The 24,384-nt window shown below is 42.0% G+C and overlaps 1 protein-coding gene across 1 annotated transcript in view; it reads left to right on the top strand.

The window, feature by feature from the left end:
• The window catches only part of LOC145402123 (E3 ubiquitin-protein ligase RNF123-like), a 168,422-nt gene that overhangs the window by 68,226 nt on the left and 75,812 nt on the right, over positions 1 to 24,384 (top strand). The window contains exons 11-16 of the mRNA XM_080274240.1: positions 436 to 572; positions 1,414 to 1,507; positions 1,691 to 1,836; positions 10,400 to 10,478; positions 14,415 to 14,701; positions 22,879 to 23,046. Of these exons, the coding sequence (XP_080130366.1) occupies positions 436 to 572; positions 1,414 to 1,507; positions 1,691 to 1,836; positions 10,400 to 10,478; positions 14,415 to 14,701; positions 22,879 to 23,046 (911 nt within the window). The remainder of the gene's footprint in view (positions 1 to 435; positions 573 to 1,413; positions 1,508 to 1,690; positions 1,837 to 10,399; positions 10,479 to 14,414; positions 14,702 to 22,878; positions 23,047 to 24,384) is intronic.

Below are 24,384 nucleotides of genomic sequence, written 5' to 3'. Positions count from 1 at the left end.
AATCTCTCATTCCACTCTGCCACACTTCATTCAACAAAGCAACTCCTTCCTTGCATCTTCCTCACCCATTCAGTGCCCGACCTTATGCACTTCATACTCTCCCACTCCTCCACTTCACACCCTTTGATCTTTGTTTCACACTTTGCCATCATGGCATATCTCACACAAGTTACCATTTAGCTACTTCTCTCCCATAAGCTATGGTTAGGAGTATTGACTAAAAAAAAAAAAAGAAAAAGAAATTATGCATTCTGTAGAGAGAGAGAGTTAATTTCTGTTGAAGCTGTGAGCATTTGACACCCAGTGTTAAACAGTGTTTGGAGTCCATTAACTTTTAAGATTTTTTATAAGATTTTCATAATTGACTTAAAAGTGTAACTCATTATTATACACAATCTTTTACAAAGCTGCCTCACACTTCTCTCATCACCACAGAGGTTGAGGCACTACAAGTGTCCATCCTACGCCTGCTGATGACAGCCACAGATGCTCCTCGCTATCAGGACACCAGCAGAGCGTTCTTCCTGGCAAAATTCCGCAGCTTTCTTAAAGACCATGCTCCAGGATTTCGGGTGAGCACTGTGGTAATAACTTCCATTCACCATGGCAATGTTCAAGCCTTGAGTATAAGGTATGGTAGTTGAGCATATAAAAGATTGAGTAATAGCCTACTCTCCTTGATAGTATTATGTAATTTAAACACCTGTAATCATGTTGTGGGGTGTCGTTCCTCATAATAGAAAGTATTGTTGTTATGTGGTCCTTGACTCTTATAGAAATACAGTCTCCTCTCACAGGTTATGACCAGACAGTGAGCATTAAAGCAGATGTAACTTAGAAGGGTGGTCTCTCTTGTTTACCAGACCTTCCAGCAGGAACTTGGATAAATAGAAGGAACACTGTACAGTATAGAAGAAATTGCTTGGAAGTTTTGTAGGAAAGATTAATGTATTCCGGTTAATGAAATACTATTAGTTCAGAGAACTGTAATTGTGTGGACACACTTAATGCATTGAGAATGAAAGGTTAACAGTGTATAAAACTTGCTGATGGAAAAATGAGAGGTAAACCAAATATGAGATAGACTGCCATCAACACAGAGGTACTGTAGTATCATTCGAGTGAAATATGGTCACAAGTTTAGTAACTGTTTTAGTCACACAATAATGTCTGAAGACAACAGAAAACTCAATGACAGGTACACAGTGTCGGAGTCCAAGTTGAGATACAAGTTGCTTCAGTTGTAGCTAATTAAGTAGCTTTCGTTTTCCAGCACTCTTACTAACTGTTGGTTAACAAATTTAATGCTGCTCTTCTCCACAGTCTCATATTGTCATTTCCAGTCTTCATATCCACAATTTTGTACTTCATAAAATCTTATAGATTGACCAGTTGTGTTGATCTCCTCCACAGCCTCAGAGTGTTGGGTACACTCCTCTTCCAGTGATCCTGTGCCTCTTCCACCGCCTGTTCACAGTCTTCCAGCAGCTGTGGGCAGAAGAGCGGGGTGGGATAGAGCCAGACTGGGTGGGGCAGCAAAGTAGAGAGAAGGAATGGGCAGTTAAAGAAAGTGGGGAGAGTGAAATGTTGTGGACTGAGGAGCAGGGCAGAGAGGGCTTCTTTACTGGGCAGGGTGCCAGGGATGGGGTCTGGGCAGGGCATGGTGGGTGTGAGGGGGTGTGGCTGGGAGCACAGAGTGGGGAGGAGGTGTTTGTCCCACCCAGAATGTTCTACAACAGCAATCTTAACTACTTTGACACGCACCGTCTGGGTGGCCTGGAGTCTCATCTTGTCAAAACGTTCCACAAGGAGCTCGAGCAGAATAACCATGCCAAGGTGAGTACCATATAAAGCAGTTAACAGATTATCATCATCATAATTATAGTTATCATCATCGTCATCATCATCGCACCGTAAACAGGATGGGTATGGTTCAAAATTGAGAAAAAGGAAAGCAATAGATATAGGAAGTCTATCAACATTGTCCTGTGAGATGTGCCTTACAGCCATTCAGTCATCATTATTCAGGACTTAAGTTTTAGGTTCCATGCCACAGGCCAGCCATTCACACAAAAGGCAAACCATTGACCCCAGCACTGCATGTTTCATAGGATTGAGCCACCTTTGTTGTGCTGTAGTGTCATTCCATGGATTGTCAAGCTACTCTTCATACCAGTGCACCTATTATGTACTTATTTTCCACAACCACCAACATTATGAGTTATTACCAGTTCCATTCCTGCATGCAGCAGACAGCTGCTGACTACTCTCCACCAATGTGCCTCTGTTCACTCCATTAACTTTAACTTTTGTCTTTCCCACATTTACAGCTGCTACTTCTCTCTCTCTCTCTCTCTCTCAGTTCCCAACCTGAGGTTAATTTACATTAACTTTTTTCAGTAATTGTTTTCAGCAGCTCATCTTAAATGTCGGGACCAACTGCCTAGTCCCGAGCTCTTACGCTCCTCATGGGGCAATGTAGGATTTGATGATGGATGGATGGATGGTTTTCAGCAGCTGTACAATGGCTAGTGTTAGTATGGGTGTTCCAGAAGAGAGGGAAGAGGCTTTTACTATTGTGCATTTTATATTGATGTCACGTGTTGGATGTGATGGAAGTGTTGAAAACTGCATATCGAAAGCTCTTTGTAGTTAACTGCTATTCTCTTGTATTGTCGACGTAAAATAAACTGTATAATAATGGATCCTTGTGTTGTCAAGGTTTATTCAGCTACTCCTCCTAGATGTGCGAACCGATTTTGATGAAACTTTGCAGGAATATACTCTAATGCCCCAAATTTTGTATAAACTTTTTTTGGTGTAAAAATTCTGAAAAATATTATATAGTATTTCCAAAAATTATTATGGTTATCCCTCAATTGTTTGTTTTGTGTAACAGAGCCAAATCCATTTTCTTCAAGCCTTTCCATGTGCTAGTTTATTCATACATATTTTGTTCATTCTTAAGCTCTGAAAAATAAACAAAGATTGATTATCTAAATTAGCATAGGCTACCGTAGGTGGCCATACGTGAGTAGAGAGTAATCCAACAGTATATGCAATAGGAGGTGAGAGGTATGGTAGAGCGTAGCAATGTGAAGTGTGATGTGTTATAATGTGTGTGTGTGTGTGTGTGTATGTTTTTTTTTTTTTTTTCTAGTCAAATGCATATCCTTAACCTCTTTCAGCTCAGTTGGTCTACAGGTGTAGTCAGACTGGAGGGTAGTTTTAATTAGTAGACACATTCCTGCCACATTACCAAGGCTCATTCAGTTTTATACAAACACAACTTATTACTCATGTTGTAGAAGTAGCAAAGTTTTGGCTGTTAGAAACATAACAATTACAATACAGTAAATCCCCCGTTTATGTGATGCTGCAATACCCGACATGCATTATCTGACAAAAAAAAATCTGAATGATTAAAGGCATTATCCATTTTTTACTGCATAAATTGATGTTATGTGGAAACTGAAGTTTTTAAACTGCGCATGGCTCTGTGCCACCCACTGGCCACCAATGATGCGTACCAAAACAAAGGCTGCTGCCTGCTTCGCCTCAGTCAAAGAGAGTATGCCGTTCGGTGTTGGTGCATGTTAAGTTTGTCATGGAGTTTTTGGCCTTTGTTGCCATACCAGAGCCTTTGCAACAGTTTCTGTTGGTTGCCCTTGCACTGGCATGTGTGTGCATGCCTGTAGCTCATTCTGTGGAAAAAATGTAACGTTTTCTTAAATATGCACGCAGACTGTGCCAACCTTTGTCCTTTGTGCAGTCGTAGCAAGTCACTAGCATTCGGTTCTGTTCACATCGGTCCGTGCATTTTGCTTACATTTAATAACAGAATACAAGGTCTGTTCAGAAAGTATCTGACTTTAGCCTCTAAAAATAAATAGGTAAGCTGTTGAGCTAGGACGCTAATCCCCCTCAAAGTAGGCCTCTTCTGACTTGACACACGTAGCCTAGTGTTCTTTCCACTGCCTGAAACATTTTTCAAAGTCAGTTTTGGGTATCCCCTGCAGGGGCTCCATCGCATTCGTCATAATCTCTTCTCTTGGATGAACATTGCTGTCACTGGAGATGAGACTTGGGTGTATGGGTACCATCCAGAAACCAAAGCACAGTCGTCCCAGTGGAAATGTGCAGGGTTCTATCTATCTATCTATCTATTACCAGACGCCTTAATCCCATACGGGGTGGCCACAAACATATCGCCTCCATATTACTCTGTCCCCCGCCATTTCACTGCCCTGCTCCCAATTCACACCCCCTCCCTTATATATCTCTCCACTCCATCCCTCCATCTCATCCTTGGCCTTCCCCTCCCTCTCTCCCCCTCCACCTCACTCACATACATTCTCACCAGTCTCTCACTCTCCATCCTCTCCATGTGGCCAAACCACCTCAGTGTGTTTCTCCTAACGCTTCCTATCACATCGACATCAGAGCGCTCTTTCACATCCTCATTTATCAGTCTGTCTCTGCATGTGACTCCACAGGCTCCTCTCAAAGAACTCATTTCCACCATTCTCACTCTTGACTTGTGTCCCTCCAGCAACGTCCAAGCTTCACTTCCATACGTTAAAGTTGGTATCACAATACTGTCATGTAGTAACTTTTTCACTTCCATGCTCACTTCCCTGCTTCTTATCACTGCTTTCAAGGAACCAGCAACCTTTCTTCCCTACTGTACCCTTTCCAGCACTTCACCCTCCAAACTGCCATCCTTACTCATCACACTACCCAAGTACTTAAACGTACTCACATTTTCCATTTCCTCATCATCCAACCTCACTGTACGTTCACTGACTTCACCTCTCTCGAAGACCATAACTTTACACTTCTCTACATTCACCTTCAGATTCCGTTTCTTACCACTCTCCCAGTCATCCACCAAGCCTTGCAGCTCCCCTTGGTCTTCACTTAACAACACAGTATCATCTGCAAACAACAGTACAGGGAGTTTCCAAACACTGCCCTGTCTCACTATGGCCACTCCAACATCCACTTCCCTACCTTGTATCTCTTTTATAACCCCATCCATGTACAGACTGAACAACCACAGAGACATGACACAACCCTGTTTCAACCCAGCCTTCAAATAGAAAAACTCACTCAATTCACTATCCACATGCACTGCAGCCATAGCACCCGCATACATACTCTTCACAGCATTCAGCAACTTCCCATCTACTCCATATGTTCTTAATACTTTCCACAGTCCTTGTCTATCCACTCCGTCATGTGCTTTCACCAAATCCATGAAGGCCGCATACAACTTCTTTCCCTTCTCTAGAAACTTTTCCACTAAAGATCTAAGAATGAATATCTGATCTACACAACCTCATCCCTTCCTAAAGCCTCCCTGTTCTTCTCCAACTAATTCCTTTGTTATTTCCCTAACCCTGTCAATAAGTATCCTACTGTGTACTTTTCCTATTGCACTAAGAAGACAGATGCCCCTATGATTACATCACACTTCTTTTTCCCCTTTCCCTTTGTATAAGGGAATAATTATACCTGACTTCCAATCCTCAGGGACTCTACCTTCCTCCCAGGCCAATCTGCACATCTTCCACATCCATTCTACTACTATCTCTCCCCCATGCTTCAGCATTTCATCACACACTCCATCAATACCTGGGGCTTTCCCCAGTTTGACTTTCTTCATTGCTTCCACAACTTCCATCCTACTGATTTCTTCCTGTCATCTCACCTCCCTCCTTCTCCCAGCCATTCCCCAGCCACTTATACTTGCATTACTTTCATTCTCTATGTTCAACAATTTATTAATGTGTTCTCTCCATTTGCTCACTTTTTCTCCCTTCTCAACTAGTAATCTGCCATATTTATCTTTCACTCTCTTACTAACTTCATTGCCACCCTGTCTGACTCTCTTTACCTCTTTCCAGAACATTTTCTTACATTCCCTCCACTTGACACTCAAATTCCTCCCAAATTCCTCATCCACTCTCTTCTTACTCTTAATAATTTTTTTACCTCTCTCTCTTCCTTTCTACATATAACTCTCTCTTCTGCCTCTCAAGTTCTTCCACGCCTCTATTACTCATCCATTCATTATATGCTTTTTTCTTTTGTGCCACAGCGTGTCTCACCTCTTCATTTCACCATGGTGTTCCTTGCATCCCCTTTCGTCTTATCTTCACCCCACACACCACCTCACATGCTGCACATATTTCTTCTGTGGTTATCTTGCACACACCTTCCACTTCCCCCATCTGCTCCAGCTCATATTTACCCGAACGTTCCTCCCTTTCTCTCTTTTATTTTGCCTTTTTCTCATCCTCCTTGCATCTACTCCTTCTCCTGTCCTTCCTTTCTTCGATTTCTCCATTTTACTCAGACCTTGATTCTGGCCACCAATGAGTGGTGGTCAGAAAGTCCACTCCCCCAGCCTCTTTATGGTCTTGCATCCATTACACATCTTCGCATCCTTTCATCCACACACACATAATCAATCATTGCCTTCCTTTCATTCAGTTCACCATCCACCCTTCTCATCACTTGCCGTGTATACCTGTGGATCATTTTGTGCCTGAAGAGGGTAGTGGCAATCACCAACCCCCTCCCGGCACAAATGTCCACTAAAGCACTATCATTCTCCTCTGTCTCAGCAGGCACACCACACTCACCAACTATTCCATCCACCTTCACATTCCCTACTTTACCATTCATATCACCAATCAAAAACACTCTCTCATTCCTTTCAAACTGTTCCATGCACACTTCCACATTTGTCCAGTACACTTCTCTCACTCTGCTTGCACGATCTTGTGTTGGCGCATACACTCGCACAATCGTCCACATTTGTATTCCAACATTCAGTCTTACCCACACAATCCTTGAGCCAACTGATCCATACTTTCTTATATTCTCCTTCCATCAGTTACTCACAACAATACACATTCCTTCCATGGAGGGTTGCCACGGCCAAAAAAAGCATGATAGGTCCACAGCAAGGTGAAATGCACTCACATGTTGATATTTTTTTTTTTACTGCTGTGGTGTTGTGCATCATAAATGCTCACCAGAAGGTCAGTCTGTCAACAAACATTACTACCTCAGTGTTATTCGTTGTCTTCGTGACGTTCAGTGGAAGAGACCAGACCTTTGGAAAGAGGCAAGGTGGACCATGGTAACTTCAGACTCCTGGTCATCCTTCTTTCGGGCCTTTGGCGAAAGCTTTACCATTGCACTTGACATCTCAGAGGCTTTTGATAGAGTCTGGCATAGACCTTTAATTTCCAAACTGCCCTCTTACGGTTTCTATCCTTCTATCTGTGCCTTCATCTATAGCTTCCTATCTGGTCCTTCTATAGCCTCTGTTGTTGATGGCCATCGTTCTTCTCTTAGATCTGTCAACAGTGGTGTTCCTCAGGGCTCTGTCCTATCACCAACTTTCATCCTTTTATTCACCAATGACCTTCTAAGTTGTACATCTAACCCTATCCACTCATACGCTGATGATTCTACCCTTCTCCTTTCCATTTGGTTCTCGCAACGTCCATCTCAGCAGGTACTTCAACTAACAAGGGATGAGGCTATAGCACACCTAATGTCTGACTTGGCTCATATCTCTGACTAGGTTAAAAATAATCTTGTTGTTTTTAATGCATCAGAAACTCAGTTTTCATACCTGTCAACCCGACACAATATTCCACAGGAGTACCCACTAATGTTTAATAATATTCAGCTTAATCCTGCATCATCCTTGAACATGCTTGGGGTTTCATTCACTCGGGACTTATCTTGGAAAGCTCATATTACAACTCTAGTAAAATCTGCTTCCAAGAGATTGGATGTGCTAAGCCGGCTCCGTACCTTCCTTCCCCCTGCACAGTTGTTGACTTTATACACAGGTTTTATTCGCCCCTGTGTGGAGTACAACTCTCATGCATGGGGAGGCTCCCCATATACAGCTCTTCTGAGTAGGGTGGAGTCAAAGGCTTTTTGTCTCTAACTCTCCTTCTCTTACTGGCTCACTTCAACCTCTGTCTCTTTGCTGCACTGTTGCATATTTATTTCTTTTCTATCACTACTTCAGTGGTCACTGCTCCTCTGAACTGTCTGCTTGCATCCTTCCACCTCTACGACAGGTGCCATCTAGCAACAAACTCTCATCCCTTTTCTGTCCAGCTCTCTAATGTAAGAGTTAACCATTACTCCCAGGCCTTCATTTATGCAACAAGTCAGCTCTGGAACTCTCTCCCTCTGTTTGTATTTCCTGCTAGCTATGATCTCCAGTCTTTCAAACGCATTGTGTCCAGGCTTCTCGAAATGAATGGATCTTGAGTTTGGCTCTCTTTTGTATTGTTTTTTTCTTGGAAGGAATGGTTTGCAGGCACTGAGCCTTTGGGTCCTTCTTTCTTGCATTTAAAAAAAAAAAATCAATTTGCTATCATTTTCCAAAATGTGTTTTGAACACAATTATGTTCATTGCCTCTCCAAATTTGAGTATCGTTTCCCTTTCCACATTCCTCGTACCATATGGGCATCCCCCATGTACCCCTTCATATCCTTGAGCTGCTTCACCCACATGATGATTGAAGTCCCCCCCCCCCCACACACACACACAAAAACTACAATACAATCTCAACATCCCCTATAGCACTTCGAATAAATTGTGGATTACCGCATACCCAGTAGTGACTTGACTTTGTAGTATGTTGATTTACATTACTTTGGTTGGCAGTAAAATAGTACACACAATGAAATGTTAACTGATTTATGTACAGTTGCAGACAGTACTATTAATTAATTTTATAGTTGGAAATTTATGAAACTAATTTAACATTTGAAAAGTTTGTTGGGCTCTGAAGACTTAGAAAATCATTCCTTATTGTCCCATTATTTATCTTAATGCAGAGTTTTAATGTATGCACCTGTACCACCATTGTTGGTTTGTTTCTGTGTGGTGGAATTTAGTCACTCCTTCAACAGGAATACTAAGTTGTGGTTGCATGAAACACAGTAAGTCCTACTTAGGAGGAAGGAATGGGTCTTCTTGGTTACTAGTCAGATCCACCCTTCAATGTAACTACTGTACATTTGGCAATCAGGTGAGCTGGAAGGAGTTAAGGATCTTTATTGGATTAGAAAAAAAAAAAAACTATTGAGCTAATTTATTGCAAAATGGACATTTATGATGTGAATGTTAGGAAGAATAGCTTTGGATGTTACTCCAAGATTGCTGAAGTCATAATCTTTGTGTACAGCTTTTAACATCTCTGGTATAATGACTGTATAATTTTTACTACCATGAGACTGTTTTATTTGGCTTAGGGCAGACTTACAAGACCAGAAGTCGCCTCCATTATCACCTTCAGTTTGGTGCCTTTTTTATACACTCAACCCCCTGTTATCGCGCCTAATTGGTCACAGGAAACACGCGTGATAGCTGAACTGAACAATCAATGGGAGGATTTCTAATTGGTTTTTCGGTGGCCCATTTTTCTAACTTTTAACCACTTTATGCCTACGATTTCCTGCCAATCTCTCCTCTTACATGAAATAAAGCATTATTATATTAATAAAAACAGTATAATGAATAAATAAACAACATAAAAGGCCATCAAACTTTTATAAGGATTACGGCTTGGGTGGTTTGATGGGTTCCGAGGCTTGGGAGTGGCTTAGTTGCCACCAGATCTCTTTGGCTGTCTCCATTTCTTTAGTGTCCACAGCTAAAGGGGGTATCACATGATACCTTATATCAGGAATGACTGAGGAACATTTAAGTGGAACAAAACTTGGACGCTATCACACACGTTCCTCACACTGTCGTCAGAGCCCCGTCTCAGTTGTAAACACGTGATTACTTTATCAACATCACAGTTTTTTCGGCATAAGAAATATTAACTCTTTATAAGGGTTTCAAAACGATTGATATTTATTCTAAAATACAATATTAATAAGTATTCAGTGTTAGGCTAAATTTCAATGCTGTAGTACGATATATTCTTTCGAGCCGAATGGGTTTTGGTCACTGTTTTGCCCGTCGTGTCCTCGGCAGGAAACCGTTCAGATGCATTCCAAATGCTCGTGCTATTATCGGGAATTTTACCACATTACCGTTCCGATTAACCATCGTATCCTCTGCAAACCTCGTATGAAGTGCCATGTGAATAAGTTTTGCTTAGCCCCTCTTCAAACTCGACGCGTGATAGCGGTCTTGGGGTGCGTGATAGCATGTATGGTTGTGCATTTGATGTGTGCGTGATAGCAGATAAGCGTGATAGCTGAACGCATGATAGCAGGGGGTTGAGTGTAGTTTTATTCTTGCTACAGCTAGTTAGTTTATTCATTTGGGGGGGACCTCTTGTGGTAAAAGGGTTAAGTAATTTACATCGGTGGAGTTAAGTTATTCTTTGCATGACTTCAGATGATGCTGGATATTGACAATGCTACAGCTGCAAGCAGCGGAGTCACAGAGATGGATTTGGGCCAGCCCTCCACTTCAGGTTGGTTACAGCATCACGGCTTGTTTATCCATCAGCACCACACTTAACACACAATATCTCAAGAAAAACATGAAATAGCCCCTTAACACAGTACATTATTAAAATGAGTCATGAGCTGGATGTTTCATCTTTCTGCAGCACTTTAGGGTGGTGTATTGTCAGAATGTATCAAAGGTTTCCTGACTTGACCACCCAGCACTACAAGTCATCAGAAAAAAATAACCTTAAGCAGTTTCTGCAAAATGTGACAGTCTTAAGCTTCTTGTAATTTCAACTTTGCATTTGGTAGGTGGTGGCGACCATCATCCACTCACTTGATGTAGTGCTGCCTGCTTCTTCCTTAACCTTTATTATTCTTTTTCTGTGCCTGCCCTCCTTTATTCTTATTTCTCCCATCTTTCCTGTCACTTCTTATTGCTTTTCTTTCCTTTACAGGTGACTTTACATTGAGTGACAAGCCAAATGGTTTCCTGTAAGCCAGGAAACCATTTACAACGCTGGGTGGTAACCATATAACCAAGCCATACATGTTCCCTACGTGTCAACAAGTGAATTGGTGGAGGGTTAGTGCCCCTCCCCGTAAAACAAATAACTCAAAGTCAAATGGCCACCCCTTACGGGATTGTGACGTCTGGCAATAAGTAGATAGATTTGCAAAGAGTTACATCCCCTTTTACTGTTTCATTCTGGTGGTAGGTGGTGTTGGTCATCATCCACTCACGTGGTGTAATGCCGCCTATTTCTTCCTTCACCATTATTATTTGTTTTCTGCGTTTACCCCCCTCCCTTCCTGACATCCGTCTTTCCTTTTTGCCTCTTTTTATTACTCTTCTTTCAGGTTCATTTGGCTGTACACTGAGTGACAGTCCTAATGGTTTTGTGTAACCAAGGTAATCATTTACAGTGGTGGGTGACACATCCAACCAAATAACAGAGTGATGTGGACCCTACTATGATGCCCCTTTGATCTGGGCAGAGAGATGCAAATATAGTGTCCATCCAGAACTAAACTTCCACATCCCTCCGTGTACCTTATGTGGCAAGGCGGAATCTGCCGCAGGGGAACATCAGTTCAATACACAGGACAGCCCTGTAGGGGTGGTAGTTTGCCTGTGGATCATGGGTCTGCCTGCCCAGACAGACTGGAGTAATACAATAATAACAACAGTTTCTTTTTTGAACACCAGAGCCAGCATCACACAGTTTGAAAGAGCATTTTGCTGTGTATTGTAAATTTGTAAGATAGTGTTGCATTAAATATGTCATCAGCATACCATTTCAGTTTCCACTTCAGATTGTCCATGTACACATACAGTATGTAGTTCTTCCTTAAGAACTACACCCTTCTAGAACCTTATAAACACACAAAGCTAGTTTCTTTTTAACATTACAGTACAGTACTGAAATTATCTTGCTTTTGCTACTGTACATCACCACCTGGTGGTGGTCAGAATCAAGGTCCAAGTAAAATGGAGAAATAGAAGAAGGGAAGGACGGGAGGAAGGAGTAGACACCAGGAGAGTGGAAAGGTTACAAGAGGATGAGAAAAAGGCAGAATATAAGAGAGAAGTGGAGGAATGATAGGGTAAATATGTATTGGAGCAGATGGAGGACGCGGAAGGTGTGTGCAAGATATTCACAGAAGAAATATGTGCAGCATGTGAGGTGGTGTGTGGGTTGAAGAGAAGATGAAAGGGGGTGCAAGGAACAGCATGGTGAAATGAAGTGGTGAGACAGGCTGTGGCACAAAAGAAGAAAGCATATAATGAATGGATGAGATGGAAGAGAAAGTTATATATAGAAAGGAAAAGAGGTGGAAAGATTAGTAAGAGTAAGAAGAGAGTGGATGAGGAATTTGGAAGGAATTTGAGTGTCAAGTGGAGGGAATGAAAGAAAATTTTCTGGAAAGAGGTAAAGAGAGTCAGACAGGGTGCCAAAGAAGTTAGTAAGAGAGTGAAAGATGAAAATGGTAGAGTACTAGTTGAGATGGGAGAAAAAGTGAGCAGATAGAGAGAACACATTAATGAATTATTGAACATAGAGAATGAAAGTAATGCGAGTATGAGTGGCTGGGGAATGGCTGGGAGAAGGAGGGATGTGAGATGACAGGAAGAAATCAGTAGGATGGAAGTTGTGGAAGCAATGAAGAAAGTCAAACTGGGGAAAGCCCCAGGAATTAATGGAGTGTGTGGTGAAATGCTGATGCATGGGGGAGAGATAGTAGTAGAATGGATGTGGAAGATGTGGAGATTGGCCTGGGAGGAAGGTCGAGTCCCGGAGGATTGGAAGTCAGGTATACTTATTCCCTTGTGCAAAGGGAAAGGGGAAAAAGAAGTGTGTGGTAATCTTAGGGGCATTTGTCTTAGTTTAATAGGAAAAGTATACGGTAGGATACTTATCGACAGAGTTAGGGAAATAACAGAAGAATTAGTTGAAGAAGAACAGGGAGGCTTTAGGAAGGGAAGAGGTTGTGTAGATCAGATATTCATTCTTAGATCTTCAGTGGAAAAGTTTCTAGAGAAGGGAAAGAAGTTGTATGCAGCCTTCATAGATTTGAAGAAATCTTGTGATATAGTGGATAGACAAGGATTGTGGAAAGTATTAAGAATATATGGAGTAGATGGGAAGTTGTAGAATGCTGTGAAGAGTATGTATGAGGGTTCTAAGGCTGCAGTGCATATGGATAGTGAACTGAGTGAGTTTTTCTATTTGAAGGTTGGGTTGAAACAGGGATGTGTCATGTCTCCATGGTTATTCAATCTGTATATGTATGTGGTTATAAAAGAGATACAAGGTAGGGAAGTGGATGTTGAAGTGGCCCTAATGAGAGAGGGCAGCATTCGGAAACTCCCTGTACTGTTGTTTGCAGATGATACTGTGTTGTTAAGTGAAGACCAAGGGGAGCTGTTAGACTTGGTGGATGAGTTTGGGTGAGTGTGTAAGAAACGGAATCTAAAGGTGAATGTAGGGAAGGGTAAAGTTATGGTCTTCGAGAGAGGTGAAGTCAGTGAATGTACAGTGAGGTTGGATGATGAGGAAATGGAAAATGTGAGTACGTTTAAGTACCCGGGTAGTGTGATGAGTAAGGATGGAAGTTTAGAGGGTGAAGTGCTTGAAAGAGTACAATTAAGAAAGGTTGCTGGTTCCTTGAAGGCAGTGATAAGAAGCAGGGAAGTGAGCATGGAAGTGAAACAGTTATTACATGACAGTTTTGCGATACCAACTCTGACATATGGAAGTGAAGCTTGGACGTTGTTGGAGGAACAAGTGAAGAGTGAGAATGGAGGAAATGACTTACTTGAGAAGAGCCTGTGGAGTCACATGGAGAGACAGACTGACAAATGAGGATGTGAAGGAGCACTGTGGTGTCGATGTGAGTGTGATAGGCAACGTTAGGAGAAAACACAGTGAGGTGGTTTGGCCATGTGGAGAGGATGGAGAGTGAGAGACTGATGAGGAAAGTGTATGTGAGTGAAGTGGAGGGGGAGAGAGGGAGGTGAAGGCCAAGGATGAGATGGAGGGATGGAGTGGAGAGATATATGAGGGAGGGGGTGTGAATTGGGAGCAGGGCAGTGAAGACAGGGTGATGTGGAGATGATTTGTTTGTGGCCATCCCATATAAGGGATCAAGGCATGTGGCAATAGATAGATAGACACCCATATATGTTATTGTACTGTACCAGTATCTAGTTTATATCTTGAACACCAGTACACTACCTCCCAGCACATATGTAATGGATCACTTTCCTAAGACAGTAACTAATTTATCAGCACGAAAGTCAGATCTGTAAAAAATAAAATGCTTGATAAGTACAGTAAGTAAACAAGTAGTAAGCTTGCTAAATCTAATAATTAAAATATACTTTATGAATGTATATCTGTAATTTAAAAAAAAAGCTCAAACTCACAAAATATTCATGTGATCCCCCAACACAGGTGCAGTGCTTGGCAATTCATTGGGCGCAGGTGAGTCCTCTGAGGGGAAGGACGCGCGACATGTCAGTCTGACCTCCGGGGCAAGTGGCGTGAAGCCAGGCAGGGGAGTGGGGCAGTGCAAGGACACCCAGGAGTCTCTCCTTCACCTGCTTGATGGTATTATTCTACTGTACCACATCGGAGCCCACAAGCAGCTGGGCAAGGTTGCTGCACAGAGGGATGCCATGAATGATAATATAACCCATGTTCAGGAGATCAAGAAGAAGATTGATTACTGCCATAAGAATGTAAGTGTGGTGGAGGAGAGGGTTGGGTATAGAATAGAGGAGGTTGAAAAGAAGGGGAATATGGAAGAAATGGAATATAGCTCTGGTCTGATTTGAAAGAATAATATTACTTCCATAAGAAAAAAAAAGACAGGTTTTTGGGATGAGCTGGATCAAACACTGGGAGAAATGCCCAGGAGCTATAAAGTGATCGTGATGGGTGATATGAATGGAAAAGTAGGCACTGGTCCTGAGGATGACATAATAGGTTGTAATGGAGTGCCAGGAGAAAATACTAATGGAAAGTGACCCAAGGATATGTGTCAGGAAAGGAGGTTGTGCATTAGTAATTCATATTTCAAACACAAAGATTTACATATATATACATGGAATAGAGGGAATGAGGATCATGTTGAAAGGAGCCTGATTGATTATGTGCTTGTAGAGTGGTCAATGCTGGGAATGGCTGCTGATACGAGGGCTGTGAGAGGACGATGTGGAGGTCTGTCAGATCATATGATTGTGGTATGCAAGATCAAACGGAGAGGAGTGAGGTGGACCTGGAGAGAAAGGAGCAGTCAGGGAGAAAGATTGAAAGTCGAGAAGCTGAGAATCAAAGAAATGGCAGATGAATACAGGACCAAAGTAGGGGAGGAGTTAGAATCAGTGAATTGGAATGAAATGGATCTGGACAGCTTGTGGAATGCATAGAGGGATTGTTTCGTTAGGAATGCTAAAGCGGCGTGTGGTGTTGCAAGAGTAACAACAAAGAAGAAAGGTGTGGCATGGTGGGATGAAGAGGTTAAGAGAGCAGTGGAGGAAAAGAGGAAGATGGCTAGAGTGATCACAGGTCAGGGGTTCAGTTGAATTAAGAACTGAGTATATTGAGAGCAAGAAGCACATAAAGAGACTAGTGAAGACTAGTGATCTAGGAAGAAAAATGAATGCAGATTACTCTGAAAATAGGAAGTTATTCTGGAATGAGGTGTGGAAACATAGAAGTGACAGTGGAAAGAAATGTGAAAGTGTGAAGGATGTAAGTGGTAGATTTTTAACCCATGGGGATGAAGTAAGGACCAGATGGAAAGAATATTATGAAAGCCTTATGAATGGGAATAGAGAGGGCAGAGTGGCTATAAACATGATTGGTTTTGGGGGTGTGCAGAAAAGGAATGCAGTGATAGGAAATGTGCCACCCGCCCAGATGAAGAACACTGTTAAACGTCTGAAAAATGGGAAAGCAGCTGGGGTTGATGAGTTGTATGCAGAGATGCTTAAGTGTAGTGGAGAGAGCAGAATTAAGAGCTTGTTGGAGATTTTTGAGAAGGCATGGATGAGTGAAACCGTGCCTGTAGAGTGGAAAAAGGCTGTGATTGTACTGCTGTACAAAATTGAAGGTGAGCGAAGCGAGTGCAAGAATTATCGTGGCATAAGTTTATTGAGTGTGGTAGGGAAGGTATGTGGAAGAATTATTATAGAGAAAGTAAGGAGATATCAGAAGTCGTGGTGAGTGATGAACAGGGTGGCTTTAGGAGTGGCAGAGGATGTGTGGATCAAATATTTACAGTATGACAGAAAGTGGAGTAGGCTTGTGAGAAGGACCATAAGGTGTTTATGGCATTCATGGATCTGGAAAAAGCATACAACAAAGTAGACAGAGAAGGATTGTGGAAAGTTTTGTGCATGTACTATGTAGATGGTAAGCTGCTAGGGGCCGTCAAGAGTTTTTATGATGGTACCATAGTAAATCATGTGTAAGGGTAAATGGGCATCTAAGTGAATGGTTCACGATCGGTGTGGGCGTGTGACAAGGTTGTGTGATGTCCCCATGGTTGTTTAATGTATATATATGGATGGGGTGATGAGAGAAGTAAAAACACAAGCAGTGGAGAAGGGGATGGCATTGGTAATGAAGGTGATGGATGGAATATCTCAGAATTGTTGTATGCAGATGATGCAGTTCTACTTGCAGATACTAGACAAGAACTTGGTAGACTAGTGCAGAGTTTTGCTGATGTCTGTGAGTGTCATGCCTTGAGAGTAAATGTAGAAAAGAGTAAAGAGATGGTTATTGAGAGAAAAGGTGACTCTCAGTGTAATGTTACAGTGAATGGAGAGACTGGAATTGGTGAGAGAGTTCAAGCACCTGGGTACAATGATAGAAAAGAGAGGAAAATGTGCAAAAGAAGTGGAAAGTAGAGTGACACAGGGAAGGAAAGTAGCTGGTGCAATGAAAGCCTTGATATGAAACAGAGGCTTCAGTGTTGCAGCTGCACAAGGCTTACATGAAGGAGTGTTAGTGCCAGCTTTAACATACGGATGTGAGACAGTGGTGTGGCATGAAAATGAAAAGTCAAGAGTGAGAGCAGTGGAGATGGGACTGCGGAGGAATGTACTGTATGTGGAGTACAGAGAGTGGATAGGATACGAAATAATGTGATTCGTTAAAGATGTGGAGTGAGGCAGCCTGTGGACACTAGAATTGAAGAGAGTGTACTGAGATAGTATGGTCATGTGGAGAGAATGGATAACAATAGAGTAGTGAAAAAGCTATATCTGAGTGAATTTGAAGGAGGGAAAAGGCAAGGTAGGCCAAGGAGAAGGTGGAGGGATATGGTGGATGAATGTGTGAGAGGAGAGGTTTGGAACTCTGTGAGGCTAGGGGACTGACAAGAGATCAAGGTGGCTGGATGAAGGAGAAGCACATGATCATGGATTTGGCACCCCATTTTAACATGACAGCATCCGGACTGACTCTGTTGGATTTAAGTGAAGCTACAGTACGTGGTGAATGTTTTTGGTGTATCAGATAGAGCCGGGATTCTGAGGGCTTCAGTGGTGAGTGAATTGAAGCATGGCCCATTGGATTGGGCAAATGGGCTGTCTGGGTGTTGCTACTCCTTACTCTGCCCTAGGGTGGGAATGTAGGTCTGGATGATGATGATGATGATGAAGAATGTATGAGAGTGTAGAGGCAAAAGGATGCAATATAGTAGAGGGGAAAGAAATTATTGCATGAGTAAGTGAATTTTTTTTTTTTTTTTTTTTTTCCATAGGGTGGGAAAAGAGCAAGTGGAGAGGAGAGAAAAGAAGGTAAAATGGAATTCTGTTTGAGCAGAAAGAAGACTGATTACTGCCATAAGAGTGTAAGAAGATGTAGTGGAGAGGAGAGAGGAGGGATATGGTGAAGGTAGGAAGGAAGGAAAAGAATAGGGAAAGTGGAGTAAGGGAAAAGTGAAATGCCAGAGGAGTGGAGAAAATAGAGTCCAAGGGAAAGAAGGAGAGGAGAGAATGGGTGGGAAAGGAGACTGGCATGGTGTAAAGAAGACTGCCACTTTAATGCAGAGGCATTTAGGAAAGATGAGGATAAAAGAATGTGTGAAAAGAAAGAAGAAAGTAGACTGTGATTGGGAAGCTAACTTCATGAGTCCATCCATCCATCCATCATCAAATCCCATGTTTCCCCATGAGGAGCGTAAGATCCCGGGGCTAGGCATGTTGGTCCTGACATTTAAGATGAGATTGACCAACTTCACTCATCCCTGACTGGCATTACGTGAGTAATAAACCCCAACCACCCCTTGTATATAAACCTTTACCAGCTCAATCCAGTTGAGCGCCGTAATTACCCACTAAAGAACCAGGCGCCAAAATTTGGTTATATGGTTACCACCCAGCGTAGTAAATGGTTTCCTGGTGTACAGGAAACCATTTGGCTTGTCACTCAGTGTAGAGTCACCCACAGGCAGACAGAAGAGCAAAGAATAAAGGAAAGAACGACAGAAGAGGGAGTGTAAAGTTACCCATAGGCAGAATGACGAGGAAAGAATGAAGGAAAGAAAGATAGAAGAGGATGGAAGGAAAGCAGGATGGAGGAGAGAAAAGGGCAAACACCTGAGAGTAGCACTACATCAAGTGAGTGGATGGTGAGTGCCCCCACCTACCACAAACTTCACGAGTCAGTTTATGTATTTTGTCAGTTTGTTCTTCATTATTGGATAATTTTTTTCATAATTGAAGACATTTTTTAATGAAGGGGTCAATGAAAGACATATCTAACTCCTTGGTTTGAAAAATTACTCCCAAGCAGAAGAAAAATATCTAGAGGTAGGAAGAATGAAGCAAATTTCACTGGATTGAAGCAGTTAATTGGTATCGGGAAAAAAGATTAATTACCGGTACTTCTGTGTCAGTAGGCATAGGATGGAGAGAGGAGAGAATAGGATGGGTGGAGAGGAAGAACAGTAAGGAAGAAATGGGATATTATTTGAAGGTTAATGCTTTGAAAGCCAGGATTTTTCTCATCTTCAGGTCATCATGATGCTGGCATTAAAAAAAATAAAATAAAAAATGGTAGAAAATATCGTTGTATATAGCGTATTGAAAGCTTTAATCCAAATAATACTTTATTTACTACTGTAACTTTTTGGTGATTCCCTCCATCCATCCATCCATCATCCAATCCTATGTCGTCCCATGAGGAGTGTAGGAGCCCAGGGCTAGGCAAGTTGGTCCTGACATTTAAGATGAGAGTGACCAGCCTCACTTATCCCTGAGTGGCATTACGTGAGCAACAAACCCCAGCCACCCCTTGGATATAAATGTACACAGAACAAAAAAACTATCGTTACACCTTCTGCACGGTATAAAATGACACACGAATGAAGGTTTTTGATAACAGCCTCCTCCATTGGTATCCCTGCGTGTGTTTGTTGCATATTTATTATAAGCTATATCCATTGCTTCTCCCATGCATATTTCTACCTCGTCCTATTTGGCAACTCACCCACTATCAGGCTAGCGAGACAGCCAGGTTGTTCAGTATGAAACACATCGGACCCCCCTGTAATGATAGTTTTTTTGCTGTGTGTACATACACTCAATCCGATTGGAGCACCTTAATTACCCACCAAACCACCAGGTGCCGTAATTTGGTTATATGGTTACCACCCAGCATAGTAAATGGTTTCCTGGTGTGCAGGACACCACTCTGCTTGTCACTCAGAGTAGAGTCACCCATAGGCGGAAGGAAGAAGAAAGAAAGAAGGAAAGAATGATACAAGAGGGAGTTTAAAGTCACCCGTAGGCAGAAGAAAGAGGAAAGAATGAAGGAAAGAAAGACAGAAGAGGAAGGAAAGAAGAGAGGAAAGGGCAGACACCCAAAGCAGCACTACATCAAGTGAGTGGATGGTGAGCACCCCCACCTACATAAACAAAATCATGTTTGTTAGCCTGAATTAACCCTTGCTGAGCTGCAGACATCATATGAGACACACTGAAGGTCTGCATGGGCTGCACTGCAAGCCTCATATGAGATACAATTTACTCTATCTATCTATCTATCTATTGCCAGACGCCATAATCCCGTAAGGGGTGGCCATTTGACTTTGAGTTAGTTGTTTTACGGGGAGGGGCACTAACCCTCCACCAACCCACTTGTTGACTTGTAGGGAACACGTATGGTTTGGTTATATGGTTACCACCCAGCATTGTAAATGGTTTCGTGGCTTACAGGAAACCATTTGGCTTGTCACTCAATGTAAAGCCACCTGTAAAGGAAAGAAAAGCAATAAGAAGTGACAGGAAAGATGGGAGAAATAGGAAGAGAGGAGGGAAGGCACAGAAAAAGAATGATAAAGGCTAAGGAAGGAGTAGGCAGCACTGCATCATTGGTTATAAAACTGTGACTCAAAGAAGGCAAAACAAAGAATCAGTCCAGCAAGGGTAAAGGTTCCTAGCTTAGTCTCTCTCTCTCTCTCTCTCTCTCTGTCAGATTGATCTTTTCTGTTTTCCCTCTTCATGCTTTTCTCCTTGGATCAACTCTCCCATCTTTCTTTCTGTGCTCATCTCAGATTCTCCCTCTCCTCTCTTGTTGGCCTTTTCATTTCTTACGGGTGGTTGAGAGGATTATCTTCACATGATGACAGTTATGTAACTAGGTGGCTTTGCTACCCAGTTATACAAATGTCCCGAAGCTCCCCCCCATCCCCAAAAAGAGGATGGTGGACGGCAGAAGGGCAGCTTCAAGATACAATCAACCAGGTTTGTGTTCAAATGAGCCGGGGGACCACAACTGATTTCTTACATTATTCTGCCTGATACACTGTGTAAAATATGGGTCTGATTCTGACTGTTCTTCTATCACTTCCTGATTCCTGTTTCAGTCTCCCTTTTTGGTCCATCCATCCTCCACGCTTTTCTCCTCAGATTAGCACCTTTCCTCCTTTTCATGGCTTTTCTACCTCTTACTCTGGAAGAATTATACCATCATATGGAAAAGTGGGTACACAGTGAGACTTCATTCTAACAGGCCCATTTATATTGAACTTTGAATATAATGGGCCACATAAACTTACCAGATAACTGTTGTTGTATGTCAAAGTCTGGTATAGTGAATGCATCTGGTGACTACCAGAAAACTTTTAAAATACTGAAGTCACAAGGTAAATGAATACCATTTGTAGTGTTTTCTCTTCTTTTCATTATTTTCTTTTGAAATGAGGGCCAATATTAGTTCATTATTGCTTATTGATCAGTTATATATCAAGGAACACAGACCAAACCCATACAACATTGATTATTGATGTCTTGAAATTGTCTTATGTGGGGTACCTACTGGACCATCTAAATAGTAAAGTCAAGCAGTGTATGTGTGTGTCTCTGTGCATTTGTTCATTACTTTCATGAGAATGGCAGTACTGTAGATAGTGACATTATTCTTTTTACATTAGGTTGGGGTAAGTCCAGGGGGTGTCAGAAAAAAAAAAATGGTGATCCTGCGCAACGCGATAACGCAAAATTATTGGAAATCACAACACAAAAATTTGGGGAAATAAATTTGTCAACTTTTTGGTCAGAATTGGTCAAAGTGGGCTCAGTAATAGTATGGAATCAAACAGAGCTGGGCACCACTGCAATCACTTCTGCAGTCCGCAATTTCCGCAGTAGTGGACCGCATGATTTCAGTTGCGGAATTGCGATCGTGGCAAACTCGTCTGAAACTTGCGGTATTGCATAAGGAAGTATCTATGCAATCACAATCCTGTCCACAATCTCTCGCGTGGTGATCTGTGGCGGTTAGCACAGGCTACAGCATGATTCATGAATATCAAGCTTGAACAGAATTCCTGGCCGGTGGCAGCGGTGGGCAAGGCGTCGCTGCATCAGTTAGCAGTAGGGACGAGTGATACCAGGAGAAGTGATTTGGTACGATACGATACAATATACTATAAGCCAGCCTGGCAGTGAATTTTGTGGCACACATACCTAATCATGGACAGTTGTTCCACAATTTGACAGATGATCTTAAGGGCTAATGTAATGGTGATCACTGAAAATACTTTTTTCTATGGTCTTACTGAGTTATTATCTGCAAGAGTAAGCACATTTCTATGAATTATCTGTTTAAGTTCTATGGACTACATTCCGCTGCTGGTCAGATTGATTTTCCCGAGTGGCACAAAGGCTATTTCTTTTCCTTGTAATATTATTTTTGTAATAAAAGATATGATTATATTATTATAATATTAGTATTGTGAGATTTTCATAGTATGCCCTAACTCTGATACAGAATAAAAATGATAGATATGCACCTGAGTATACGTCAGTATCTTTCAAAATTACGGTTCTGAAGAAGATAATTGTAATAGGTGAGTTTTCAGTAAATGCACCAAGGTATCAGTGACAGTTTTAAAATACATCGTAAATGTTGTAAGTAGATTATAAATACAATAATTTACTACATTATCAATTGATTTATCCCCTGTTTTTCCACTTTATATTGAAAATTGTGAAACTGGATTGCTGTTGCGTTATTGAGGTAGCAGAACTACACATTCCAAGTTTATTGCGGTAGCAGAAAGTAGGGTCAGAGGTTGCGGAATTGCGGTTGCAGATTTGAATTTTAGATTGTGGTGCCCAGCTCTGGAAACAAAGACAATGGTATTTGCAGGCATTTTGTGATGAAAGGGCTGTTACAGTAGTTAGTCCTGCAAATTATTGTGGGCAAGCACTAGTTTTTCACATACTGTAATGTATACCAACCTAAGGTCTGGTATAGTGGGTCCCTATCAGACATCTTACATAACAAACTATATTAGTTCATTACAGTGAGGTCTTGCTGTAATTCTTCCTTTTGAACAGTTTATGACACTGTGTTATCAAGACACATTTCTTACTGTATTCTCCCCAATGTACAGAATATGGGTCAGGCAATACTGGATGAACTGCATGGGTCTGAGCAGGTGTTTATCGAGAGGCTGAAGGAGCAGGCACGGCAGCAGGCATGGGTCACTGCAGCCATCCACTCTACTGAGAAATATTCTCATCTCGCGTCTCTCACCAAAATCATCCTCGCATCACTCAAGGTTGGTTGGTGTACCAGTCCATATTCCAAGAGGTTGAACCCTGTAGCTTCAATGATAGTACAGGAAATCCTCATTACAGGTTCCCCCCCCCACCCCATTTTTTCATGAGGTCTGATCAAAAAGTACCTGATCCCCCCCCCCATTGGAGCAAGGAGATGTGAGTCAGTGGAGTGTGATGTTGAATCTTTGTGTTCATGCTTAAATATATTCAGTGCTGCTGCCCAACCCAGTCGCTGCTGAGCAGTGTGTCTTTGAGGGTGTGTTCTTGCTTGTCGCATTTTTGTTTTGTGCCACAATGACTGGGCAAATCAGTCAATGTTATTGTATCAGATTTCATCAGAAACTAGGTGACACAATCTGAAACCATCAGGAAGATTCAGCAGGCTTTTGGCGATGAAGCTATGGGTGTTTTGCATATTAAGGACTGGTGCTGTTGCTTACAAAATGGCCAAACATCAGTGGAGAGCAACAGGCATTCTGGCAGGTCTTCCACAAGCAGAAAGCCAGAAGTGATTGAGCAATTAAAAACTCAAGCAATGGAAAACAACCATATAATAATAAGAGAAAGCGAAGATGAAATCTTCATTGGTTATGGTTCAGCATAATTAATTTTGACAGAGGATTTGGCAGTGCTCCAGGCTGCAGCAAAATTTGTGTTAATGCTTCTGACATCCGCGCAGCAAGAAATCTGCTTTGATGTTGCTAGGGACATGCTGAATTTTGCTAATCAGAATCTGAACTTCATGAAAAAGATAACTGTTGATTAATTGTGTGTGTATGGATACAACCCAGAAGCAAAACACATTCATCAAAATGGAGGTCACCAAGGCCCCCCCCCCCCACCGCCCAAAAAAAAAAAAGTCAGGTTTGGAGAAAACTTATCCTGATTTTTTTTTTTTTTTTTTTTTTTTTTTTTTAAATAAAATAAATACTATCAGGGTGTTGATCATTGTGAGTACACTCCAGAAGGCCAGACAATCAATAAAGAGTATTACTTGGGAGTTCTGTGTCACCTACAAAATGGAGTGCATCGCCAGAGACAAGAGTTGCGGGAGACGGAGGACTGGTAGCTCCATCACGACAGTGTTCCAGCCCACTCATCCCATTTCTTCTATGATTTTTTGGCCAAACACAGGATTGCACAGATCCAGCAGGCTCCGTGTGACTGGACTGTTTCTTAAGCTGAAGGTGCCACAGAAGGGTTCGAGATTTGAGGACACAAATGAAATGAAGACAGAGGGGACAAAAATCTTGTTGGCAGTCCCAAAAACTGACTTTACATAATGTTTCCAGCAATGGAAGGACTGTTGGGCTAAGTGTGTTGAGTCCCAAGGGGCA

This window comes from Coenobita brevimanus, chromosome 57, assembly GCF_032717465.1.
Source record: "Coenobita brevimanus isolate Jiangsu-jjx chromosome 57, ASM3271746v2, whole genome shotgun sequence".
NCBI lineage: Eukaryota > Metazoa > Arthropoda > Malacostraca > Decapoda > Coenobitidae > Coenobita > Coenobita brevimanus.
The sequence above is the reverse complement of the archived record's forward strand: the minus strand, read 5'-3'. Positions and strand labels throughout refer to the sequence as shown.